The following is a 24,679-nucleotide window of genomic DNA, read 5'->3' as shown; positions in this document are numbered from 1 at the left end:
GCCTCCTGTTGGCATAGTAATAGATACTATACAACTATTTGGAAGAAATGAGCTAGACCTTGTATAGATATATTATTTCATAGTCAGAATAGTTTAGCATAGAGCTTTGTATTATACTTTTAGTGTATTAACACATCAGACACTCACTAGGTTGGACTTACAAGTAGGACAAATGAGAAGTATAATAAATTCTCCTCCAAAAGCTCAAAATTATCAGATTTTCCTTTTTCAAGTCAACTTAAAATTTCTAAATCACAAATTGTGTACTGCAAGTGATCCTTTATGCCCTGTAAGTTGCAAGACATTCCAAGGAAGTTCCAGCACATCCTATAGATCCTCGATTGGAATGAGATTTGGGGATTTTGGTGGCCAGGTCAACACCTTGAACTTTTTGGCATGTTTCCCAAAGTATTCCTGAGTGTTTTTGCACTGTGGCAAGGGACATTATCCTCCTGAAAGAGGTCAGGTGTATTTGGTCTGCACCAAAGTTTAGATAAATCTTTAGATAGGTAAATCTGTACATGTTAAAGTAACATCCATATGAATGCCGGGGACCGAGGATTCCCAGCAGAGCTTTGAGAAGAAGGCAAACTGTGATGCTCTGTGCATAGTACCCATCATTTCCCAAGTTAGCATTTGCACAACTACTTGGCCATCCACATGGTAAAAAAGAAACCATGATGCTCACATGCCCATGGACAGTGGACAGAGATCAGCTGCACAGCCCAAAATGCTCGGACTTTTCTTCATCTCAGTTTGCAGGATCAGATTGTCGCGATCCCCTCAGTCTGTTTTCACTTTGCTCACTCACCTTACTTATAATAGTAGCAGATACTGGTACTACAGCGATTGTCCCATAGACTAGAGTTGGTCCTCACAACTGCTGTATTAAAAGGATGGTGAGTGAGGCCTGAATCTTACAGGGCAAATGGCTGATCTGTGAGGGGCCCACCAGTCTAAAACTGATGAGTTATCTTATGGATAGGATATAATTTTTTTTTTTTTTTTTTTTTTAAAGCAAGTAACTTTTTCAGCAATTTGTGCTACATTAGTTCTTCTGAGAGATCAGATGTGCTAGTCTTGGTTTCCCATGCACATCAATAATGCCTAGACACCCATGTCCCTGTTGCCAATTCACTAGTCGTGCTTCCTTTTGATAGTTACTTCTCACCTCATACTAGGAACACCCAACAAGTCCTACCATTTTGAAGATGCTCTGACCTAGTGGTGCTAGTTTTCACAATTTCACCCTTTCACTGACACCAGCTTACCTCTAGGCACATCTGTGCTTGGGTTTCCAATCTTCAGGCCCATTTGGTGACCCATAAAACAAAAACCCAATCCACTTAAAAAGTGGTTACCCACAGAAACCCGCGGACCTCTTAGACTATAATGGGGTCCATCAGGTTTCCAGACAAAAAATGTGGAGAGAAGTTCTAGCAGGACTTTTCTCACCGCATTTTTAAAGCAGAATGTGGACCGGAATCCCCGAGCGCAGATGTGAACTTACTCTTATTAATATGCTATGAAATATTGTCTTCTTGTTCTGGCCCTTATTTACCTGGGCAATTATTCCTACTTTCAATGCATTAGTGATGACTTTTTTAATGTCTGACACACAATTATCCTCCGAGCTACTCAAAGGACTAATTGAAATAAAATAACATTGAAACAAATGGATAAAATACATTTTCCTACCAAGTGACAAAGCATTGCATGGTTACTGCAGCAATAGAGGTTTACATAAGGACATATTTCTACACTCATCCTATTTTTAAAACCTTTCAGCTGTAATTTTCCTGCAAGGACATGCTGTGAAAGTGAAGTTATTTGAAAATAATGTATTCTGTGCCAGGATATGGCGCTTACTCTCTGTTTACTTGATTGCCTACTTGTATGGGAATATTTGTATTGTCTCGACGCAGCTACTTTCTGTCCTGTCTAAACATCACATATATTGTCTGTCTATCTGCAGAGTGATCTGTATATGGCTGGTAGACACAAAGAGCGACTTGTATGTCGCTGGCAACAAAAGATCGTCTCACGTAAAGGTCTGTTAAGTAATATACATCTCATCGACTCCAGAGCTAGTTCACAAGAACTTGTTGACCACCATGCTGGGCCATTTCACATCATGCTGGGCCATTTGTAAAAGCAAATGGACACAGACGCAATTCGTAAATAAAACCACATCATTTTACCATTTTATTAAAGGCCCTTTAGGCTAAGACCCAAAATTGTAGAAAAGTTGTTTTTTTTGGTGCAGCTTTTGCTGCCTGACCCAAGAGTGAATACAAAAGGAATGGAAAGTATAAAGGAACCCTTATACTTGTTCTCAGTCATGGATTTGGCTCAAAATCTTCAACAAAAAATTGCTTTGCCACAATGTAGGGCCTTAGCCGAGCAGGGTTTTCCTGGTCTCTGGGCAATTCTCATGTAGATAACTTATTCTCAGTATCTTATCAGCAGGAGTATGACATCTGGGTCCTGCACTGATCAGCTGTTCTGCTGGGCATCAGAATCTATCCCTGGGAATGTGATGGAAGCAGAAGACACTGACCACTATATACTGACAGTGCTAAAGTACTGCAGTTCTACTGCCACTTACTTAGCAAAGCCGCAATACTGAAACACAATCTCCATGCGGTGGATGGTTCCTTCTGCTTCCAGCACTGCCCCCTGTATAGCATCAGCACTATGAAAATTGCCTAAGGAGCCCTGAAAACTCCTCTAACAAATGCTGTTATAGGGGTTATCCAAAAGTGCATACTGATAGCCTATCCCTAGGACACAATATTAGAGAGGACCTCTTATGTCCTTGGGCACAAGCGGTTTTATATACTGCTAGAAAGCCAACACTGGGCTGAATTCAGCTGTCGACTTTCCCCTTATGTGCTCCTGGGCAAGAGGTATCAGTGCAGTTACCGGTATCTTTTCACTGTCCGAATGGCGTTTCTGACAATCTAGCTAGGCTGTAAGGAACTCCCAACCCCCCCCCCCCCCCCCGACTATACTCCTCTATAGCTCTGTACTGTCAGAGGGGGCGTTTTTTACTGCCCAGCCATGCGCTAACCTGTGAGGAAACCCCCAAAAGTACTAGTTTATGTACGAGCATTGTCAGGAGGGGAGGGCATTCCTCACAGGTTAGCGCATGGCTGGGCAGTAAAGAACACCCCCTCTGAAAGTACAGGGCTATAGACGAGTACTGTCAGGCAGGGCGTTCCTCACAGCCTGGCTACAATGTCAGAAACGCCTTTTTGACAGTGAAGAGATACCAGTAAGGGCACCGATATCTCTTGCCCCGGGGCACATAACGGGAAAGCTGACAGTGCACTGAATTCAGCACACTGCTTTCTAGTGATATATAAAACCGCATGTGCCCGAGGACATGAAAGGTCCTGTTTAATATAAGACTGAGACCCAGGACCCCCAATATCAGTGGTTTTGAGCACAATGTATGGAGCCAGAAGCAGGTTGCTCCATATACTGTGTATACACATGCTGTGTTATAGCAGATTAGCTCCCATTTAATTATTCTGGAGCAGTAGGTACTTGTGTAGCACTGAATGATGCCGCCATATTCCAATATATTACAAGTAAATTGTTCTCTAAAAGCAATGAAAACCTCCATAATATTGTGTTCAAATGAACATGTTTCAGCTTATATGTCAGATTACAGTATCACTTGAAAGTTTGTGAATATTTCTTCTTAAATTTGACCTAAAACAACATCAGATTTTCACTAAAGTCAAACTATATTGGTGGCAAAGGTATATGAACCCTTGCTTTTAGAATCTGGTGTTACCTCCTTGCAGCAATAAATGTATCTAAATGTTTCCGGTAATTGTTGATTAATCCTTGCACATCATCCTGGATGAATTGTAGCTATTCCTATGTACAAAGCTGCTTCATCTGTTATATGCTGGTGGGCTTCCTCCCATGAACTTGCTCTCTTCAGGCCCTTTCAAAATGTTTCTATTGGATTACTGTCAGGACGTCGATTTGGCCATTCCGAAACTTTAACTTCATTCTATTACAATTCTTAATTAGAACAACTTATATGCTTAGGGTTGTTGTCTTGCTGCATGACCTCCCTTCTCTTGGGATACAGCTCTGACTGTGGATTAGTGGAGTGGAGTGGAGCCTGGTGAGCATCATCAGTTCTTCTGAGTTCCCAAATGTGTTGTGATAGATCCCTGATAAAATAGACAGCACACTCACACCTGAGCTAATCCTAAAGTTCATATACTAATGCCACTCACAGATATGTGATATTGAATACGTTTTCTCTACGTTATAAATATATTACCAATTTAATATTTTTTATTTGTTTGATTTGATTCTTTTTTTATCAACTTTTAGGACTTGTCTGAAAACCAAATGTAGTTTTAGTTAAAATTTGTGCAGAAATATAGAAAATTCATAAGGGTTAAAAAAAACTTTCAAGCACCAATGTACAGTAGGGTACCATCCAGACCTCAGTGATACAGAGATAATACAGTTGTGTGCATGAGCTCCAAAGCTAAAGGCTGGGTAACAATTCACCCAGCTTATCTACCGTACTCAGTGAAAAGATCATGTTCTGTAGTAGAACTGACTACAAAAAAATCATCACTGAAACGATGAAAGAAATTTGCATGAGAATTATGGTTTAACTGAGGTCACCATAAAGCCTGCCGCTACCATAATTGGTACCTTTCAGATTTTTGTATGCTTTATGAAAATGTAATACAGGGAAGTATATTTAGAAATAAAGTTAAAATTAAAAAGATAAATTGCATAATAAAATAGAGAAAAAAATAGTGTACCTCCAACTATAAACAACTTATCATATATGAACAGTACAGGTTAATTATGAAATTTTGTAATGTGTCTTATTAAAGGAATAAGATTTCTTCTCCAGTCTACTGCTGTTACTCTCTGGTATTCCTTGCTTTTTTATACTGCTAAGTTGTAGATAATAGGCTGTGAGAGCACAAAATGAGAAAAATCAATTCACCAGATGGCAGGAGAATCTCACTGCATCTATAGAGGTCTATGTGTCAGGTTGAATAAGGAGAGGGATATAATGTAAAAGATAAGGCGCTGGATAATAGCTTAATAAGTTGATCTCTATAAGATATATTAGAAAATTTCAGCTGTATTTCAGTTATTCTTGTTTGTACTATTCATTTATAAAAAGTTGTTTATAACTAGAGGTTCACATTAAGTCTAAGCAGATGTGGACTACATGAGACTCCAAGAACGGTGTTTAAGAAGAAGTAAAACTAAGACGGAAATTAGAAGGCATTTCTTCACGTCTCTCTCTCCTGGAGCTGCAGCAGTGTTCACATTTTTTTTTTATAAATGTAAATTGTGAGCCCCGTATAGGGATCACAATGTACTTTTTTTTTTTTTTTTTTTTGTAGAATGGGAGGAAATCCACGCAAACACGGGGCGAACATACAAACTCCTTGCAGATGTTGTTCCTGGCGGGATTGCAGTGGTCACGTTTCTGACCTATGCTAGACCATGTGCAACATAATGGCCTGTGTCTAGCATATTTATATATAACCAAGTACACTTACATTTCTTATGATGTACTGCTATTATGTTTGAGAACATGGGGCCATTTTTGAGCCAGTCCACCAAACATGATACAAGATACAATGAGAAGGACAAAAACAATTTCATAAGGACTGAAGTACATTATCAAGGATCTTAACAAGTGCCAAGTTGTGAGAAGCAATATTACAGATACCATAGACTAACAAGGCCCTACTATATGTCCGTATGTTTCAGATATCATACAGCGGCATGCAGATTATTTCATATTGTACTAAAATTCATGCTATGCTAAATTAGACAGTTATTCTCCCCTAAAAGCATTGCTTACTGTATGTAAACCACCATGGAATTAATGGTGCTATATAACTAATAATGTTCGATATTCGTTTCGAGTAGCCCCTCAATATTCGACTACTAGAATCAAATATCGAACCCTATTATAGTCTATGGGGGGAAAATGCTCGTTTCAGGGGTAGGCAACGTTCGATCAAATTATACTTACCAAGTCCACGAGTGAGGGTCGGGCTGGATCCTCCGAGAAGTCTTCTCCTTGCAGCGTCCCTGCGGCATCTTCCGGCCCTGAATTCACTCTGCCAGGCATCGGGCCTGGGAAGAGCCGACTGTGCATGCCCACACTACAAGCAGACATGCGCAGTCGGCTCCGCCTAGGCCCAATGCCTAGCAGAGTGAATTCAGAGCCGGAAGACGCTGCATGGAGAAGACTTCTAAAGGTAGGAGAAGAACCAGCGTTGATTGGCCGACTGTATAGCATTCGGCCAATCAATGCTGGTTCTGCATCGAACTTTTACATTTGAATAGCGAGTGGTACTCGATCGAGTACGAGTATTTCGAATACCGTAGTATTCAATCGAATACCTACTCGATCGAGTACTACTCGCTCATCTGTAATAAATAATAACTACAAATAATAATAATTGCTTACAGGGAATAGCTCCACAACACAGCGCCAATACTAAGGCTTCATATGCTGGACCCAAGCTCTGTTGTATGCATGAACAATGCTCAATTCATTAAGATAAATTAAATTCCAAAAAGGCTCAAAATCATTCTCTCATATTCGAGAATGAAATAAAAATAACAAATGAGTTTAGGACCTCAAAGCTGATATCATAAATTGCAAATACCTGGATTTTAATTTGGATCCTGCCATAATGGAACATGAATTGTATGGCAATTTTCTAGTTAATAGAAACATATAAAATGAATGTATGATTAGATAACATGCATACTTGACCCATGTGCATAGCTCATAGTATCATTTGCCTGCCTTACAAGACTAAAGTCATGCACATTATAAACCTTTTACTGCAAACAATTCATTTTCTGCTCGATGGTTTCCTCTATCTATGATTTAGATTGTTTGCTCATTGTATTATTAGACCTGACAATTTCTGCATGACTGCTAGTACACATCCAGCAATAGGTAGAAGTATATGTTTCTGATATTGGAAATGAATATGCTAAACTAATCAAATGTCAATGACTAAAACAGGAAAATAAGCGTCAGACAATCACATGAGGACCCAGGAAATGAAGCCGCGCAGATCATTGTTCAGGCTGAATAACTCGTACACCCCCTGCACTATCCTGTCCTAGATCGCTAAGCCCATCCTTTTCTATGTACCCATATATGCGACTCATTAGATCATAGGGGCCCAGATAAAATGATAAGACACAGGCTTATTTTACTTGAGGAACAAATGGGGAAAAATTCAGGAATGATGAGAGGATTACAAAAAATGTTTTAACTAATAGAACCAGGGGGTAAAATAAAGACACTAAGATGAAAACAAAATAGTGTCATGAAATTACATATGGGGTTTTGATGGGCTTGATTTTACGTCAAAACTCACCATCTCAAAACCACTTCTTTTCATCCGCCTGCAGGACTTGAGGTAAGTGCGTATGCGTTTTCTGGCACGCTCTTGATACTCAGGGAATTGTCGCCTGCATGAGTCAATGATTGCCTGGATCTTTTCTTTGGGCTGCTTAGAGATAGGGACCATTCGGTCCAAGTTTTCATCTACAAACAGCCTGACAAACATCTGTTGGTAAGAGGGAGACAGAGGAGAAGGGGTTGGAGGACTGCTCTTGTCTCTCATCTTACTACCAAAGATTCTTGAGTGGAATAGATACTTTGTCATGAGAAGAAGATGGTTGGTAAAAAAAAAAAAAAAGCATCATCCTAGGCCAAATATTCCTTACGAAGATATCTCAAGGCAGCAGATAGAAGCAAAATGATTAACAATGCAAAAACACATAAAAATCCCATAAAATAAAAAGAACGTAGCAAACATTGCTTTAAAAAAATCACAAAGGATGTTGCCCTACAATTCAAAGCATCAACACAGAAAAATTCAGAAAAGACACAAAACACACAAGAAGCACAACACAAAGTTCTAGTCTAGTTATTATCATGGGGATTCCCTAAAGCAAAGAAAAAACAGGGATTACTGCAAAAATAACAATAAAACATATAGAGCTCACTGCACAATCTGTCTGCAAATTTAGTAAAAACAAGTTCAAACACAACTTTCAAAAATAGTTTGGGTTTTTTTGGCTTGGTAACTAGTTATAGCAACATTAGTAAGGGTTGGAAATGGCTAAATTGAATGGTCATGGATCATATAAGTCCCTTACACATCTGCAGAGCCTATGCACAAAATGCTAGGAATTGTAACCCCATTATCTAGCCAAAATTGGAATATGGACTAATTGGACTATGGAATCTTGTATTAATTTATTACCCGTATTTTTCGGACTATAAGACGCACTTTTTTTCCCCAAAATTTTTGGGGAAAAGAAGGGTGCATCTTATAGTCTGAATGTGGCGCCTGGCATCCGCTGTAATAGAGAGGCGGAAGCCGGCAAGTGATAGACGCCGGGGCCTGAGACATCGCTGCGCTCCTCTGCCCTGCATGAAGCCAGCAGCGGGAGGAGTGATGCTATTCCGCTCCTCCGTGCCCCCGCCGCTGGCTTCATGCAGGGCAGAGGATCGTAGCGATGTCTCAGGCCCCGGCGTCTATCCCTTGCCGGCATCCGCCTCTCTAGTACAGTGGATGCCGGGTCAGTATCCGTGGCCCCTTCTCCCCCGGGGCTGGTCCCCACCGGCCCCGTACCTGTGAAGTTGCAGGCCGGCTCCTGCGCGGCGATATCACAGGAGCCGACCTGTTCGGGTGACAGCCGGGAGCCTAATGAGGCTCCCGGGCCTGTCACTGCTATATATTAGTATTGCGGCTGGGTCTATGACCAGCCGCCGTAATACTAATATACAGAATGTCCCATAGATGGCAATACACTTGTATTGCCGTCTATGGGACTTGCGATCAAGTGACCGCAGGTTCAAGCCCCCGGGGGGGAATAAAATAGTAAAAAAAAAAAAAAAGCTTTAAAAATATGAAATAAATAAAAGTTCTAAATCACCTCCTGGTTTTTTTTTCAATACAAGGTGATCTAAGCAATAGATATCCCCCAAAATGGTATAACTAAAAAGTATAGCTGGCCCCGCAAAAAAAAAACCCTCTATGCATCCCCGTACAGCTGCAGGGTAACCTGTCAATGTGGCCTTGCAGCTGTTGCAAAACTACAACTCCCATATATTAAATATTTTACCAGTTTTTGCTTCAAAATTTTTTTTCCCTATTTTCCTCCTCTAAAACCTAGGTGCGTCTTATAGTCCAGTGCGTCTTATAGTCCGAAAAATACGGTAATTTTCAGTCTGTAAAATTTTAGTGGAAAATACTAAAAATTGCAAAAAAAACCTACAAGCTGTAGTTTTCTATGCATTATGTCGATATAACAGCTCATTTATGCAAAAAATATCTCTTCTATTTTTTTTTTTTTTTTTTTTTTTTAATCCATTCCGCAAATTTTTGTTAGTCTATAAGGAATGCAACAAAAATGAATTTATATGATGGATCAGAGAGGATTATGTAACAGAAAGCAGAATATAGCTATTGGCAATAATCTTCCAAAGGCATCTGATCCCTGTAGTCAAAAATGGAACAAAATCAAGAATCTGTACCCCACAAGTATAACCACTTTAGGGACCTAGAAGAGTAAGGGCATTTGTTCTGCAGGCTTGCTTGTCACAATGATTACTTACATTAAAAGCTTTCAGGCGTTCGGCCTCCACTCCATCTGCTTCAGTTGCCTTCTCAACATCCTCATGGTCATCGTGGTCATCTTCATCTTCATCACCCCGATTCAAAGATAAATCTTCACCACAACCACCTACACTTTCATTTTTTCCAGAGTCATAGCTGGAGTAGCTATGTGCTGGAGACTGAGAAAAGAAGGAGATGCATCAGTGTCATTTCTTAAGACATGAGTAATTTCCTAACCAATAAACCTGATGAAAACTCATTCTTTCACAGTATACATTCTAGATAACCCTATGATTCCTAAACCTATAGAAATCTATACAATTTCTAGTAGTTCTTTTCTTCTTCTCGTCAAGTTCACAGTCTTTACATACATTTCCATTCGTTTCTACTTCTACAGCTATTTTAATGTAATCTCATAGTAGTTTTTAATGCAAATGGTATAAAATTGAAGAAAAAAAAATGAAACCTTTATATAAAAATCTATTTATTGAGCTTTTAGACACAAGTTTACCTCTCCAAAAGATAGATGATAAATGTATGTCTGCTTAGTGCTTAGAACCCCCACCGATCAGCAAGCAGGAGTTAGCATGAAGCAGTGATCACAATACGGTCAAGTGTAGGGAACAAGTATGACCATCACTCCATTCAAATGTCTCATATAGATCAAACAATAAGGAGAAACTGAAGATTTTTTTGCTAGGTGGAGGATTCAGTGATGGCGCTAATAGATATTTTTCATAGCACAACCACTTTTATGTTGACGTCATCTTATGATACCCTATGTCTTTTCTAGTGTAGTCACAAATATCATGGCATCATATCCTGTTCTATCTTATGTTACACATTTATTAGAAATCACATGTATTTAGATAAGTCAAAAATTACAAGATTTTATTTGCTTTTATGTAAGAATACAACAGTACTCCCTGCCATGGTGGTGACAATGATGAGAAGACACTTCACACTTATTGAAACCAGGGCTGTCCGTAATAGTCTGTGCGGCTATGCAGACTGCATAATATGTCACTGGTGAAGGGGGCGCCATAGGCCCAGGACCTAAAGTCTCAACCAGCAATTCCATAGTGCAAACTGATGGAAAGAAGCTGCACAAGATGTAGCTGGCTAGACAATGTTATGCGGGCGAATTCCTTGCAATTGTTTTTGGGCATTTTATTATTTAGGTGTAACATGGTACATCTAAAGGGGGACATCAATTAATCTATACTGTACCGTATAGGGTATCAACCAACCTAAGGAGAGATCTTACATAACTTACTACAACCTTGTTATTCCTTTAGGGGGTTTAATGCTCACATTGTACTACTGGAATAAAGAACCAGATAAGCTTGTGAAGCCAAAGTCATCAATGTGTCTATATAATCCTAAGAATAACGGGTATAAGGTTGTGGTTCTCAACTATATCATTTTCTTCAAATCTTTTCACTACCTTAAGTCATAAAGATCTGATCCATAAGGATTATTCGGGATGACGTAAGTCTGTACCATTATACAGTCTGAATACCTTTCTCCATCACTATACTCCCCAAAAAGTTTTTCTATAGACAACAAATGGGATGTGAGATGGGCAACGTTCTAATAGGCTTGCTATACTAAATGCAATGTATACAGGGCTGGAAGGGGATTATAGAAGTCCCTATTACTCTTCTCTGTCTCCTGCACCTCAAGCCATCACAATTGGTTTGAGGAGACAGAATTGGGACATAAAGCATATTGCAAGGTCAAAGCTACCACCATTTCAATTGGCAAAAGTGGATCATTTAGGTCCCCCCTCTTTGGACAGTTGATAAACCTGTTCTGAAACCTCCCCCCCCCCCCCCCCTCAGGTGGTTTTTGCCAGAACAGACATGATTTGCCAGGATCATTTCTGAAACTTCAGGACAGTCCCTGCAAAGTCAGAACAGGTGGCAAGTATGGAAGTTTGTAGCTTATCCCAATGTATAGAATATGGGGCAGCATTTTATTCTTAGTGGACTGTCCCCTGAGTTGGTCACAGAATGTTATCCTTTCACATGTGGCGAAACTTGGCAATAAGGGTTCAGTTATTTTTTTCTTTTCCTGTATTATATAGGATCCTATGCTGGGGATGGGACGATTGGGCCAAGAGAAGTTTTTTTTAATATTTTTTACCGATTTTTCAATGTATTTTTCTTCAAAAAATAAAGTCAATTAAAAAGAATATTCCACTGTCCTGCAGCACCACCAAAAGGAAAATCAAGTAATACATCGTGTCAACTGACATCCGAGGTTGTCTGGTAAATGCACAAAAAGAAGAGGAGTGATAGTCTATGTATCTACTCTCTACAATGGCCAGGGGACCCTACACAGAGGTCCCCCCTCTAATAATTCATATAGGATATTACATTTTCCCATGCAGCTCCTCCAGTCGCCGATCCTGCATATAATTGGTATAATTTACTTTCTGATGATAACTGTAAAACCGCAGTATTGAAAAGAATTGCAATAAAATTAGCGATAATAACATTCTGCCGGTAAAATCAGCACAATCCATAAAATGAAAACCGATCATCTTTTTGTGTGCAAACTGCTCCCACAAAAAATACGGAGCCTATTTTCTCTTGTCGCAGCTTTTAGCACAATTAATCAGGTTGCAGACATGTTATACAGCCAGGGGGGCAGGCTCAAGCTGTGGGGTTTCTAATGATATTTGTGCAATCTTGACTCTGTGAATGGGTACTTGAATTTATGGACATCTTAAATGAGCTAATGAGATATATTTATATGAGCTGTCTGAAGAGACGTATTAGCATGCTGTGAAATTTTATTGAGGAGATGGAAGTATCTGTTATGCTTACTTCCTATTCAGCAGGTCATTTTACTCTTACCTTTTCATTATAGTCATCATTTACTTTATTGTTTTTAGAGTAATAGATTCCAGCTCTGATTTATGGCGTGAGACGGAGGAGATTTCTGTAATCTCACTTTGATTAAAACATCTTAAACAATTGATGATGTGATCAGATAGCAGGTTAATGCTTCTTTTTGTGAAGTTTTGCCTCTTAAGGGCACATAATAGCAGTCATGATAGCTCGGTATAAACCAGTGTAAAGACTCATATTGTGCTCATGCATAATCTACTAAAAAAACCACATCAATGCAAATCATGACTTGAATATATGCACCAGGCAGGGCTGCTTTAACCATAGGTGCAGCTACACCGGGCCCTATGGTTAAGGGGGCCCCCTCAGCTGCCACGGATCGTGCGGGACAGTCCCACATTTCGGGTGATATTTCACTGTTTCAGGCGGCAGGCAGTGACTTCACCTCTATCTGGTGAATACAATAGTATAGCCCCATGCCCAATTATTCAATCTTCGGTTGATGATGTCTGCGGCAGGGAAGAGCCACAAGCACCTAGCTGCAGACATTAGAGTTGGAGTCTGCAGGTTCGTGGGAAAGCGGTTCGATATATATATTTTTTTTTTTTTGTAACATTGGTGGTTGAGGGGTGCAGGGGGAATTAAGTTATGAAAAGACGCCAGAGTATAATAATTGTTTATGGGTGTCCACAGTGGGACATAATAGTGTGTGCAGGGGCCACTAAGGGACATAATAGTGTGTGCAGAGGCCACTATGGGACATAATACTGTGTGCAGGGGCCACTATGAGACATAATACTGTGTGCAGGGGCCACTAGGGGACATAATACTGTGTGCAGGGGCCACTAGGGGACACAATACTGTGTGCAGGGGCCACTAGGGGACATAATACTGTGTTCAGGGGCCACTATGGGCCATAATACTGTGTGCAGGGGCCACTATGGGCCATAATACTGTGTGCAGGGGCCACTAAGGGACATAATACTGTGTGCAGGGGCCACTATGGGGCATAATACTGTGTGCAGGGGCCACTAAGGGACATAATACTGTGTGCAGGGGCCACTATGGGACTTAATACTGTGTGCAGGGGCCACTAGGGGACATAATACTGTGTGCAGGGGCCACTATGGGCCATAATACTGTGTGCAGGGGCCACTATGGGCCATAATACTGTGTGCAGGGGCCACTAAGGGACATAATACTGTGTGCAGGGGCCACTATGGGACATAATACTGTGTGCAGGGGCCACTAAGGGACATAATACTGTGTGCAGGGGCCACTAGGGGACATAATACTGTGTGCAGGGGCCACTATGGGACTTAATACTGTGTGCAGGGGCCACTAAGGGGCAGTAATGCGGAGGAGGGGGTCAGTCGAGGTCGTCGGTGTCAGTTGGGGGGGGCCGTGTCAAAACTTCGCAACGGGGCCCTGCCATTCCTAGTTACGCCACTGAGTATAGCAACATTTGTAGTAACTGCCAGATTGGATAGCAAGGACTGAATTAGTTAACAATTACTGATTGGACTGGGAGGTGTAAGGGAATAAGCAATGGGTGGTTGAGGAGCCATATACTGTTTTTACACATGAACTCTGTGCAGCCAATGTACAACCCACCCTAGCATAAAATATGCCTACGTAAAACTTGAAAAGTATGTATTCCATAAAAGTATGTATTCTGCATTGATCCTCTTACAGAATGTTTTCTAGCCCAGAGCTACATCCTGCATTCATTCTTCTAAAGGCTTCAGAGCTGAAATTTCTCAGCTGTCTCAATGTGCACAAATCTTTTGAAAGAGTTAGTATTGATAATGAAGAAAATATATTATGACTCTCATGTAGAGGAAACATACCATACTTCTGCATTTTTCCTGAAATTTTCACAATTTGAGTTAATTGTTGTTAGACATCTTCTGGAGGTCTGAAACATGGGAGGCTACTGACTTCTTACACATGTTCACAATTTATATGCCAGCTGCCGTATACAGACAGTAGACAGACAGTATTGTACACAGCTTGTCCTCTTGCTTCACAATCACTCAAATCTGTTGGCTAAGAGCTGGTGTATATCTAAGCTACAATTTACACCCAATTCTTGTATAAATAATAGTAAATGCCACATCCCTCCCATGAAGCCCTGACCAAACCCTTTTCAGAAAAGAATCGCGGACAGATAAAACTGTGCAAAAATGTGCAACTTTTCAATGCTAGAGGCCTGGATAATTCCCTCTATGTATATATCACTACCTGCACTCTCTTCTTTAGCCCTTATATACTCTCCAAAGACTCTAATCCCGCTTTACTATACATACTGTTATTATGGTGTTAATATAGCTGATGTGAGATTTCAATAAGAAACTTGAATTGAGTGGTAATTTCAGACCCTACATGAAATATTCCTATTATGTACAGTACAATAAAGTTCCTTTAGTTCCACATCCACAGGACCAGTGTGAATTAAAGAGATTATCTAAATGCAAATAAATGCATGTAAGTATCAACCATCTGCTGGCCAGACATTCAGCATATGAACCTGTTTTTTACCGCAGATATTGGAGTAATTTCAGGGTGGGAGATAACTTTTGCAATCTTGTTGCACTGTAGCAAAGTAGAAGTGCTTTAGGGTATATTCATAAACAACAGAATTGATGCACAAAATCCTTTTGAATGGGGTTGTTTTGGTAGCAGTATCTAAAAGTTGTATTATACCCTATGCTCCAGACTGCCCAATGCAGTTAGCCTATGCCTAAACAAGGTGCCAACTGCAACTGATGGCTGTAGTCGTAGTCAGAAAGGGAGGGCAACACTGGAATTTTACACTGTTTATAAAAATGGTGCATATGTGCTAACGCATGTACGGTACACCATAACTCAAATATACTAGACGTTTGATCCTGCTTATATTCCAGGGAATAGCATTGCTGCTATATGGATCTATGCTTTAGCTGTATAACATCAGCATGTATGTTGGGAATATCTCCACTTATTTGCTGTACATAGACTTGTGTATACAAACATTTGACCCTTGTAAGGTACCATTTTTGTACAGTCATGACTCTCATTAAGGCTGGGGTCCCACATTGCAGAAACACTACTTTTTTGTTACACATTTTACTGCGTTTTTTTGAGCCAAAGCCAAGAATAGCAACAAAAGGAAAGGGAACTATCTAGAATGCTCTTAGGCTGAATTCAGACGGGGTTTTTTGGTTCAGAATTTGATGTGGAGGCTGCCTCAGATTCTGGACCAAAAAACAGGTAGACGCGACTTGATGCCACTGCAGTGCACTGGCATCCAGTCGTGGAATGCTGCTCCGGATAAGGCCCAAATGAATGGGTCTAGTTGGGAGGTAGAGTCTTCAGGCGGACATTCAGGCTGATTCAGCTGCGGAATCTGTCTGAAAAAAGAGCATGTTGCTGCTTTTTTCTGCAAGCGGAAACAAACCACTCGCAGAAAAAAAAGAAATGACCGCCTCCAATTGATTTCAATGGGAGGTGGGTTTTTTTTTTTGGTCAGGATTTTGACGCGGATTCCACATCAACATCCTGACCAAAAAACCCAGTCTGAACTCAGCCTTATACTTTTCCATTCTGCTCAATTCATTCCTGGCTTTGGCTCAAAAAACCGCCGCAAAATCTGCAACAAAAAAACACTGCGGGCCTCATCCTACAGATATCCTGGTGTTTACAAGGCTCATACAACTTGAAAAATCAACTCAATACAATCCTCAAGGGCAGCAGTGAAGGTGCTGCAGTGATAATCCACCACTTTGGACATCATTCTCAAGATCAATGGGGATCCCAGAGTTGGGACCCCAGTGTCCACAAAATGAGCTGGGAATAACCCTTTAAGACATTTGCTTTTGCCACGATTCAACCAAAAATGAGAATCACAAAGACCTCTCATGTCTAAATTACATTTTTTGCAAATATAATAAAAAAAAGTGATGCAAATGAATCCTACTGGGCGAGAAGGGCTTAAGTGTGCCTTCAGAAGAAAGTAATGTGAGTGCAGAAAATGTGGTCATCACAGATGATGGACTGGTTTCTAACTACAATAAAAATGATCTCCCATCTTTGGTTATATTCACATTCTTCAGAGGACTGAGAAGAAATGGTTAGTAAGTTGTCAGGATGAAAAATAATATTAATAAGCACCATCTTTCATGCGCCATAAATATTTATTCCGTCTACATAAATACCAGTATTGAGGCAATATGTTTCCATTATTTTTATTCTAAATATATTCAATTTAGTTACCATTAAAATGATAAGATTCCAGTTAAATCGCTCTTATTTATGGAACCTGTACGAAGACGTATATATTTCCTGCATTTTTCTGGGCACAGTATATATTAATCTGATATTGCATTGAAAGATCCATTTATATTTTACAAAGTTTCTAATTAAGTATAAAAATTGTAAAATGTGTAGCCAAGTTTTAATAAAAGAAAATTTTCATCTCAACATGTATACAAAGGATTGGTTAATTATTAACCTGAACCAAATACAGTAAATTTCTTTTCACAATAATTTGGTAGTACAGCACTTGTTTCTAGAACAGAACGACACACTGCGGTCATTGAAGTCTATTGTTCTGATCTGTCATAGGATCAGAATTAAAGGGATTCAATCATTAAAATGCAATTTTTTTCTGACTAACACGTAGGAATAGCCTTAAGGCCATTCTTCTCCTACTTTTAGATGTCTTCTCCGCTCCGCCATTCAGTAGAAATCCCGGTTTTCTTCGGTATGCAAATGAGTTATCTTGCAGCACTGGGGGCGTTCCCCAATGCTCAAACAGCATTGGGGGCATCCCCAATGCTGCGATAGAAATCTCCACCACCACCTCTATCTTTGCCTGGAACGGCCTCTTCACGCGTCTTCTTCCAGCGCCATGGGTCAAACTTCTATGCATGCGCAAGTCGGCTCTGCCATCGGGTCTTGGGCAGAGCCGACTGCACATGTGAGTAGCTATTTTTTTGTGGCTTACACGAGCATGTACAGTACGCTCTGTACTCCGTTGAACTACAGGAGTGTACTGCGCATGCTTGCGTAAGCGGCCACAAAAAAATAGCCACGTTCAGTCAGCTCTGCCCGAGGCCCATGGCAGAGCTGACTTGTGCATGCATAGAAGTTTGACCCCCCCAGCACCGTAAAAAGATGCATGAAGAGGCCGTTCCTGAAGAAAATATAGGCGTCGCTGAAGAGTTCTTTCGCAGCATCTGGGACGCCCCCAGTGCTGCCAGAGAACTCATTTGCATACCGAAGAAAACCAGGATTTCTACCGAACAACAGCGCGCAGAAGACATCTAAAGGTAGGAGAAAAATAGTTTTTCTTAAGGCTATTCTTACGTGTTAGTCAGACAAAATTGCATTTTAATGATAGAATCCCTTTAAGGACTGAAATGGCATCAGAGTGAGTACCCTCCATATTCATAATTCTCCATTTACTATAATGTGAATAATAAGATGGAAGCTTTATTCATGTTTGTTTACTATCCAAATGGAAGATAAACATATGTGATATAAGGAACTTATCTTAAGTTTGTAAAATAAACAACAAATCGGAAGAAAGCTTGAAAAATACGTTGTCATGATCTCATATTCCTACATTTGTGACTGTAAATTTGTTCAGCATGGTAGAAAACATAGAACCAAAAACTTCTACTAAAATTATAAAAATTAGTATAACCAATCATCACATCATCCAATTGGAAATGCTACAAAATCTAGGCAGGTTCATAGTATACTTGTCAAGAAGAGAACTGGTATCTTCCTATAAATCTGAAGAACCATTATGGATGTAAAGCACAATTTCTAAGGATTATACATGATACATTTTAGTTCTATTGCTTTAATACTGAAAATAAGAGGTCATGATAACGTTATGAGAATACGGTCTTGCTGGAATAAGTATGCCCTTATACCAAGACTCAACACAACCTAATATTAGATATTCTGAGTGGCAATTCACCAAAATCATCCTAATAGTGTAAGGAGTACTGAGAAAGCCTTGCAGATTAACAGGAGATAGATGACCACATTAATGTCTCTGGAGAGAATATTATTACAAGACGTGTTTGTAGAGGAAAGAAGCTTGAGAATAGGCACAACCATATTAGTGGTCCATATATAAACATCAAGGAGATGTTGCCCTCGTAACTGGACAGTACTCTAAGGAGTATTTAAGATTACTAATTTTTATATACCTCCAAAAATGTTCTTGATAACTTGTGAAGACCAAGGCTGAGTCTGGTCTTGTATGACCCTATGACTTACCTAGCCTTAGTGCACCAATATGTGTAAGCAGCACTATGTGACTTACCTTGCTTCCATTTTCCCTTGTTTCTCGCTCCATCTTAATGTCACCAATCAGGAGGTTCTTGTACTTAGTTTTTCCATTACTACTGTGGTCATCTATTTGGAATTCTGAATTTAAAGGAGTTGACAGAGGACAGTCACTCAGATTCAATGGCTGTTCATCCTGCTCCGTACTGGGTTTTCCATTGCTGTTAGCTTCAGTTGCCTCCCTGCTGTTTGCTCCTCCTGTTGCATTTGAGCTGTGTCCCAATGTTTCATTACCACTAAAACTCTCTGGAGCGGAATCATCTGCAAAACATATATTTTAAACAGCTGTTTAGGTTTTACACTGACTCGTAAAAGCAATGCACTTAGAAAGCAACCATAAAACCAAACGTCCTAACGTATGTGTCATATTTTCATCACTTCAAGAATAATTACATTAGATAAACCTCAATTTGTTTAGAGCTGACACAACAAATCATCTCTGCAACCCTTAAATGTGTTATTCAGAGATGTATGGATACATGGGCATCATTCCCGGTCCATTAAATATACTGAGCAGCCTTGTAATGTTATTCGTGATTTTATCAACATAATGTTAAACCAACTCTATGGATCAAACTTAAAAATTTCACCACAATGTAAATATATTTTGGTTTCCTGGGCTAAAAATATTAATACCAATCCTAAGGATAGGTCACCAATGTCAGATCAGTGGAGGACCAGCACCCCATTGATCAGCTGTTCTAATACATAGAGAATAGAGCAGGAAGCAGGCAGCTCTTTCCTTGGCTGAACCAAATGACTGCAGATTACACATGTGAATGGGAGCTGATCTGCAGTAACCTAGTCTGACCACTACAAAGAGAGAAAGACAGTCTGCTTCTTGCTCCCTTGCTTTGTGTAGCAGCAGCTGAAAACAGCTGATCCATGGGGGTGCTAGGTGTCAGACCCCACAGAACTGATTCAGATGATCTATCCTTAGGTAAGCAATATTTTTAGCTCAGAAAACCCCCTAAAAATACCTTGTTGCCTTTATCCTTTTGGCACTGTTCCCCTGATTCTCATTCCTCCTTAATTTCTATAAAATGACCTCCAGACTGTTCTATGTATACTATGCTTTCTTACATCCTCTCTTATCAGAACCTCCCACGCTCGTATCCAAGACTTCTCCCGAGCTGCACCACTTCTCTGGAATGTTCTATCCCGAACATTCAGATTAACTCTCAATTTCTACAGCTTCAAGCACAAACTAAAGACACATCTTTTCAGACAGGTCTATCACAATTTCTAACGTAAACCCTTCTGTACCGTAATTAGAATCCCTAAAACAAACCCTCTGTCCCCGCTTCCACATTACCCCACATGATATGATGCCATTTCAGGCTAACATTAGATGTCCGGGCACCACCTGTACGTTAAAGGACATGACTGGTGACGGCTCATACAGTTTTACACTTTTAATGTGTAATGACAGTCACCTCTATTACAAAATTGTCTGACCTCTGTATAAGCAATGCCGCCCCTGCTACCTCTTGTGTCACCCCCTCTACCTCATAGATTGTAAGCTCTTGCGAGCAGGGCCCTCAGTCCCATTGTGTGAATTGACTATTTCTTTGTAAGGTATCTTTTTGTCTGTACTTGAACCCTACAAATTTTGCAGTGCTGCGGAATATGTTGGCGCTATATACAGTCCTATGAAAAAGTTTGGGCACCCCTATTAATCTTAATCATTTTTTGTTCTAAATATTTTGGTGTTTGCAACAGCCATTTCAGTTTGATATATCTAATAACTGATGGACACAGTAATATTTCAGGATTGAAATGAGGTTTATTGTACTAACAGAAAATGTGCAATATGCATTAAACCAAAATTTGACCGATGCAAAAGTATGGGCACCCTTATCATTTTATTGATTTGAATTCCCCTAACTACTTTTTACTGACTTATTGAAGCACAAAATTGGTTTTGTAACCTCAGTGAGCTTTGAACTTCATAGCCAGATGTATCCAATCATAAGAAAAGGTATTTAAGGTGGCCAATTGCAAGTTGATCTCCTATTTGAATCTCCTCTGAAGAGTGGCATCATGGGCTACTCAAAACAACTCTCAAATGATCTGAAAACAAAGATTGTTCAACATAGTTGTTCAGGGGAAGGATACAAAAAGTTGTCTCAGAGATTTAACCTGTCAGTTTCCACTGTGAGGAACATAGTAAGGAAATGGAAGACCACAGGGACAGTTCTTGTTAAGCCCAGAAGTGGCAGGCCAAGAAAAATATCAGAAAGGCAGAGAAGAAGAATGGTGAGAACAGTCAAGGACAATCCACAGATGACCTCCAAAGAGCTGTAGCATCATCTTGCTGCAGATGGTGTCACTGTGCATCGGTCAACAATACAGCGCACTTTGCACAAGGAGAAGCTGTATGGGAGAGTGATGAGAAAGAAGCCGTTTCTGCAAGCACGCCACAAACAGAGTCGCCTGAGGTATGCAAAAGCACATTTGGACAAGCCAGCTTCATTTTGGATGAAGGTCCTGTGGACTGATGAAACAAAGATTGAGTTGTTTGGTCATACAAAAAGGCGTTATGCATGGCGTCCAAAAAAACAGCATTCCAAGAAAAACACTTGCTACCCACTGTAAAATTTGGTGGAGGTTCCATCATGCTTTGGGGCTGTGTGGCCAATGCTGGCACCGGGAATCTTGTTAAAGTTGAGGGTCGCATGGATTCCACACAGCATCCGCAGATTCTTGAGAATAATGTTCAAGAATCAGTGACGAAGTTGAAGTTACGCCGGGGATGGATATTTCAGCAAGACAATGATCCAAAACACCGCTCCAAATCGACTCAGGCATTCATGCAGAGGAACAATTACAATGTTCTGGAATGGCCATCCCAGTCCCCAGACCTGAATATCATTGAACATCTGTGGGATGATTTGAAGCGGGCTGTCCATGCTCGGCCACCATCACACTGAACTGAACTTGAATTGTTTTGTAAAGAGGAATGGTCCAAAATACCTTCATCCAGGATCCAGGAACTGATTAAAAGCTACATGAAGCGACTAGAGTCTGTTATCTTTGTAAAAGGAGGATCTACTAAATATTAATGTCACTTTTCTGTTGAGGTGCCCATACTTTTGCACCGGTCAAATTGTGGTTTAATGCATATTGCACATTTTCTGTTAGTACAATAAACCTCATTTCAATCCTGAAATATTACTGTGTCCATCAGTTATTAGATATATCAAACTGAAATGGCTGCTGCAAACACCAAAATATTTAGAACTAAAAATGATTAAGATTAATAGGGGTGCCCAAACTTTTTCATAGGACTGTAAATAAAATGTGGTGTTGTTATTTATAATTATAATTATTTATTATTATTATTATGCTTTAGTAGTCTCAGACACTCCCCCTGCTCTTAATGAACCAATTGAGAGTGGTGGGAGTGTCTTGGACCATGAAAGAACAGTGTGCAGAGAGTAATTTGAGAATCTATTTGCCAATTCACAGGAATAAAAAGCTGACTGGAAATTAAAAGAATTCATCTGAAAGATTAAAATGAGAGGACCTAGTATTTTAACCACAGTGTGCATTTTGCATCTATCGTGAACTTAAAGCGGTATGGTAAGCCTATATAAAGCCTGACGCTCAGCATGTGATATTATCGCTGAATCACCCAAACATTGGTCGTTTTTGATGAGAAGTCAGCCTGGCAGATCCAGCACTTAGCAGTTCCATCCTGATTTTATTTATCACTGGATTTTACATCCCATGATTCATCTATCCGGGAATATTACAATTTACCTTTGGCATGCTGCACATAGAAAATAAGCGAAAGAGCCTGCAGAATACAACTCATATATTGGTACTTCTTATGTGCATACAAATGGCAACTTATCCTGAAAAGCCATCCAAAAAAGTAGGTACACTTTAAAGGGAGTCTGTTACCAGGGTGTAGCATCACAGTCATGTTAGGTTCACATTAGTGTTGGGCTTCCTCTACTGGCTCTCCAAATCTGGGTCAGATGACTATATAGTGAACAAGCGCAGCAGTAGGGGGGGAATGTCACATAAGCCAGAATCAGGGCATCAGCAAAGGATGCAGAAAGACAAGACTTCCAGCCTCCTCCAGCAATCTGCAGCGTGATGGGTGGTCGCAACATATGTTACTGTGAGCTTATAAAGTATAGTGCCTACACTGCAGACAATTTCTATTCCTCACATAGCCCCTTTAAATACCCTAGAAAATCCTTTTATGTGCATTCTTCACACGTGGTTCCACATCTGTATATTTGCCCCATGTATTGTAAAGCCTCAGTGGTATTACACAATGATGCAGCATGTTACCGCAGCCTGGACTTCATATAAGAAAACCCTAGCCATGACAACAAAGCGTATGCCAGGCTGCAGTAATATTCCAGCATTTTATGATGCCATGCCTCAGAGCACTAAGCACCGGTCCGCTATGAACGATGGAGCGCTGGCCTTCTACTCTTATTACTCCGGCCTCCTGCTGCTTTACAGGCATGTCTTACCGCTGGTGTTTGACTTCATAAAATTTTATCTTGAAATTTTTAAATTAGGAATTCAGCTACAATGTCTTCCAAGAGAAATCTCAGCTCTCACAGCTTGAGCCATTCATCCCAGATTGTAGCTTGTAGGTTCATTATATCCTAAACGGGATGTCTTAGATTTGTAGCTGGCAGGTAATGGAATGGACATAGTAAGAAATTACCCTTATTAAAGCATGTGTTTGGTTACAGAGAGTTGTTCATATACTTATGTCTTGTAACACCGGCGCTCTATATTCACTGCCTATTCCAGCAGACCTAGCTTACTGGATATCTCTGTGTCTGCTCTCTAAGACTACATCCACACTGTCTATTGAAGGCTACAAAAACGACACTGAAAAAAGGACATTAAAACAGATAAGACTTTTATTTCTTAACGTCCACTAGTGGTTCAATTATTTTCATTAGTTTTCTGTCAATTTGCCAATTCTAAATGTCAGTTTTGCTTCAGTTTGTCTTTTTTTTTTTTTTTAACTGTTTGTCATTTGTTCACAAATTTCATGTACTTCCTTTGTCTATTTTTTTTTTTTTTTTTTTACCCAACCCTCTCATCTGTTTTTAATGGCAATCAAGCTGATAAAAATCTGTTTTAATGGATGTTGGAAAATGACCCATTGACTTGTGTTGGTCTGTCAATCTGAGAAAATTGACAAAAATAGAACAATCTTCCACTTTTTAATGGTTTAAAATGGTATGTTAAGAAACAAACATGTTCCCGTTAACTCCCATTGCTCTCCCATTGCTAAACTTCCTCCTGCCAATCCCACTTTTGCTGTACAGACCCCTACCTATCCTACGAACAGCCCCTACCTATCCCAAGAACCTGACTGCAGCCACCAAATGAATATAGTTGTGCAGCTTGCTGGATGGGAAGCATTCACACGCCCATTCAGTTCAATGGGAGGATCAGAGGTATGTGAGTGCTGTACTTTGGCACTCCTAGGCCCCGGTCCCACGGAGTAACGCACCGCTCATTCTGACAAGTAAACACGTGTCAGCGTGAGCGCTTGCAAACAGAATCCCATTGACTTCAATGGGTTCCGTCTTACGCGCGCTACACATTGAAATCAATGGGAGGCTTTTTAACCCATTGATTTCAATATGCTACGCATGTGCTGTGGGAAGAACCGCGAAGCATTGTTGCCGTGGTTCTTCCTGCAGCACTTTTTGCTGCAGGACACCCTGCTTTAGACAAAGGCTCCACGTAGCGAAACGCACCTAACATTGTTTATCAATGCATTTTTGCAGGGGTTTTTCTCCTTGGATTTTC

At 40.2% G+C, this 24,679-nt stretch overlaps 1 protein-coding gene across 5 annotated transcripts in view; it reads right to left on the bottom strand.

Moving 5' to 3' along the window:
* The window catches only part of NOL4 (nucleolar protein 4), a 214,182-nt gene that overhangs the window by 42,189 nt on the left and 147,314 nt on the right, over positions 1–24,679 (bottom strand). For 3 of the 5 annotated variants that reach the window (XM_075270536.1, XM_075270537.1, XM_075270540.1), the window contains exons 6-8: positions 18,855–19,138; positions 9,674–9,853; positions 7,422–7,613 (exon numbers count right to left, since the gene is read on the bottom strand). In XM_075270536.1, the coding sequence (XP_075126637.1) occupies positions 7,422–7,613; positions 9,674–9,853; positions 18,855–19,138 (656 nt within the window). The remainder of the gene's footprint in view (positions 1–7,421; positions 7,614–9,673; positions 9,854–18,854; positions 19,139–24,679) is intronic. The other 2 variants (XM_075270539.1, XM_075270538.1) reach the window with 1 other exon arrangement.

Source organism: Leptodactylus fuscus, chromosome 4, assembly GCF_031893055.1.
Source record: "Leptodactylus fuscus isolate aLepFus1 chromosome 4, aLepFus1.hap2, whole genome shotgun sequence".
Classification (NCBI taxonomy): Eukaryota; Metazoa; Chordata; class Amphibia; order Anura; family Leptodactylidae; genus Leptodactylus; species Leptodactylus fuscus.
This window is presented reverse-complemented; position numbering and strand designations above follow the sequence as displayed.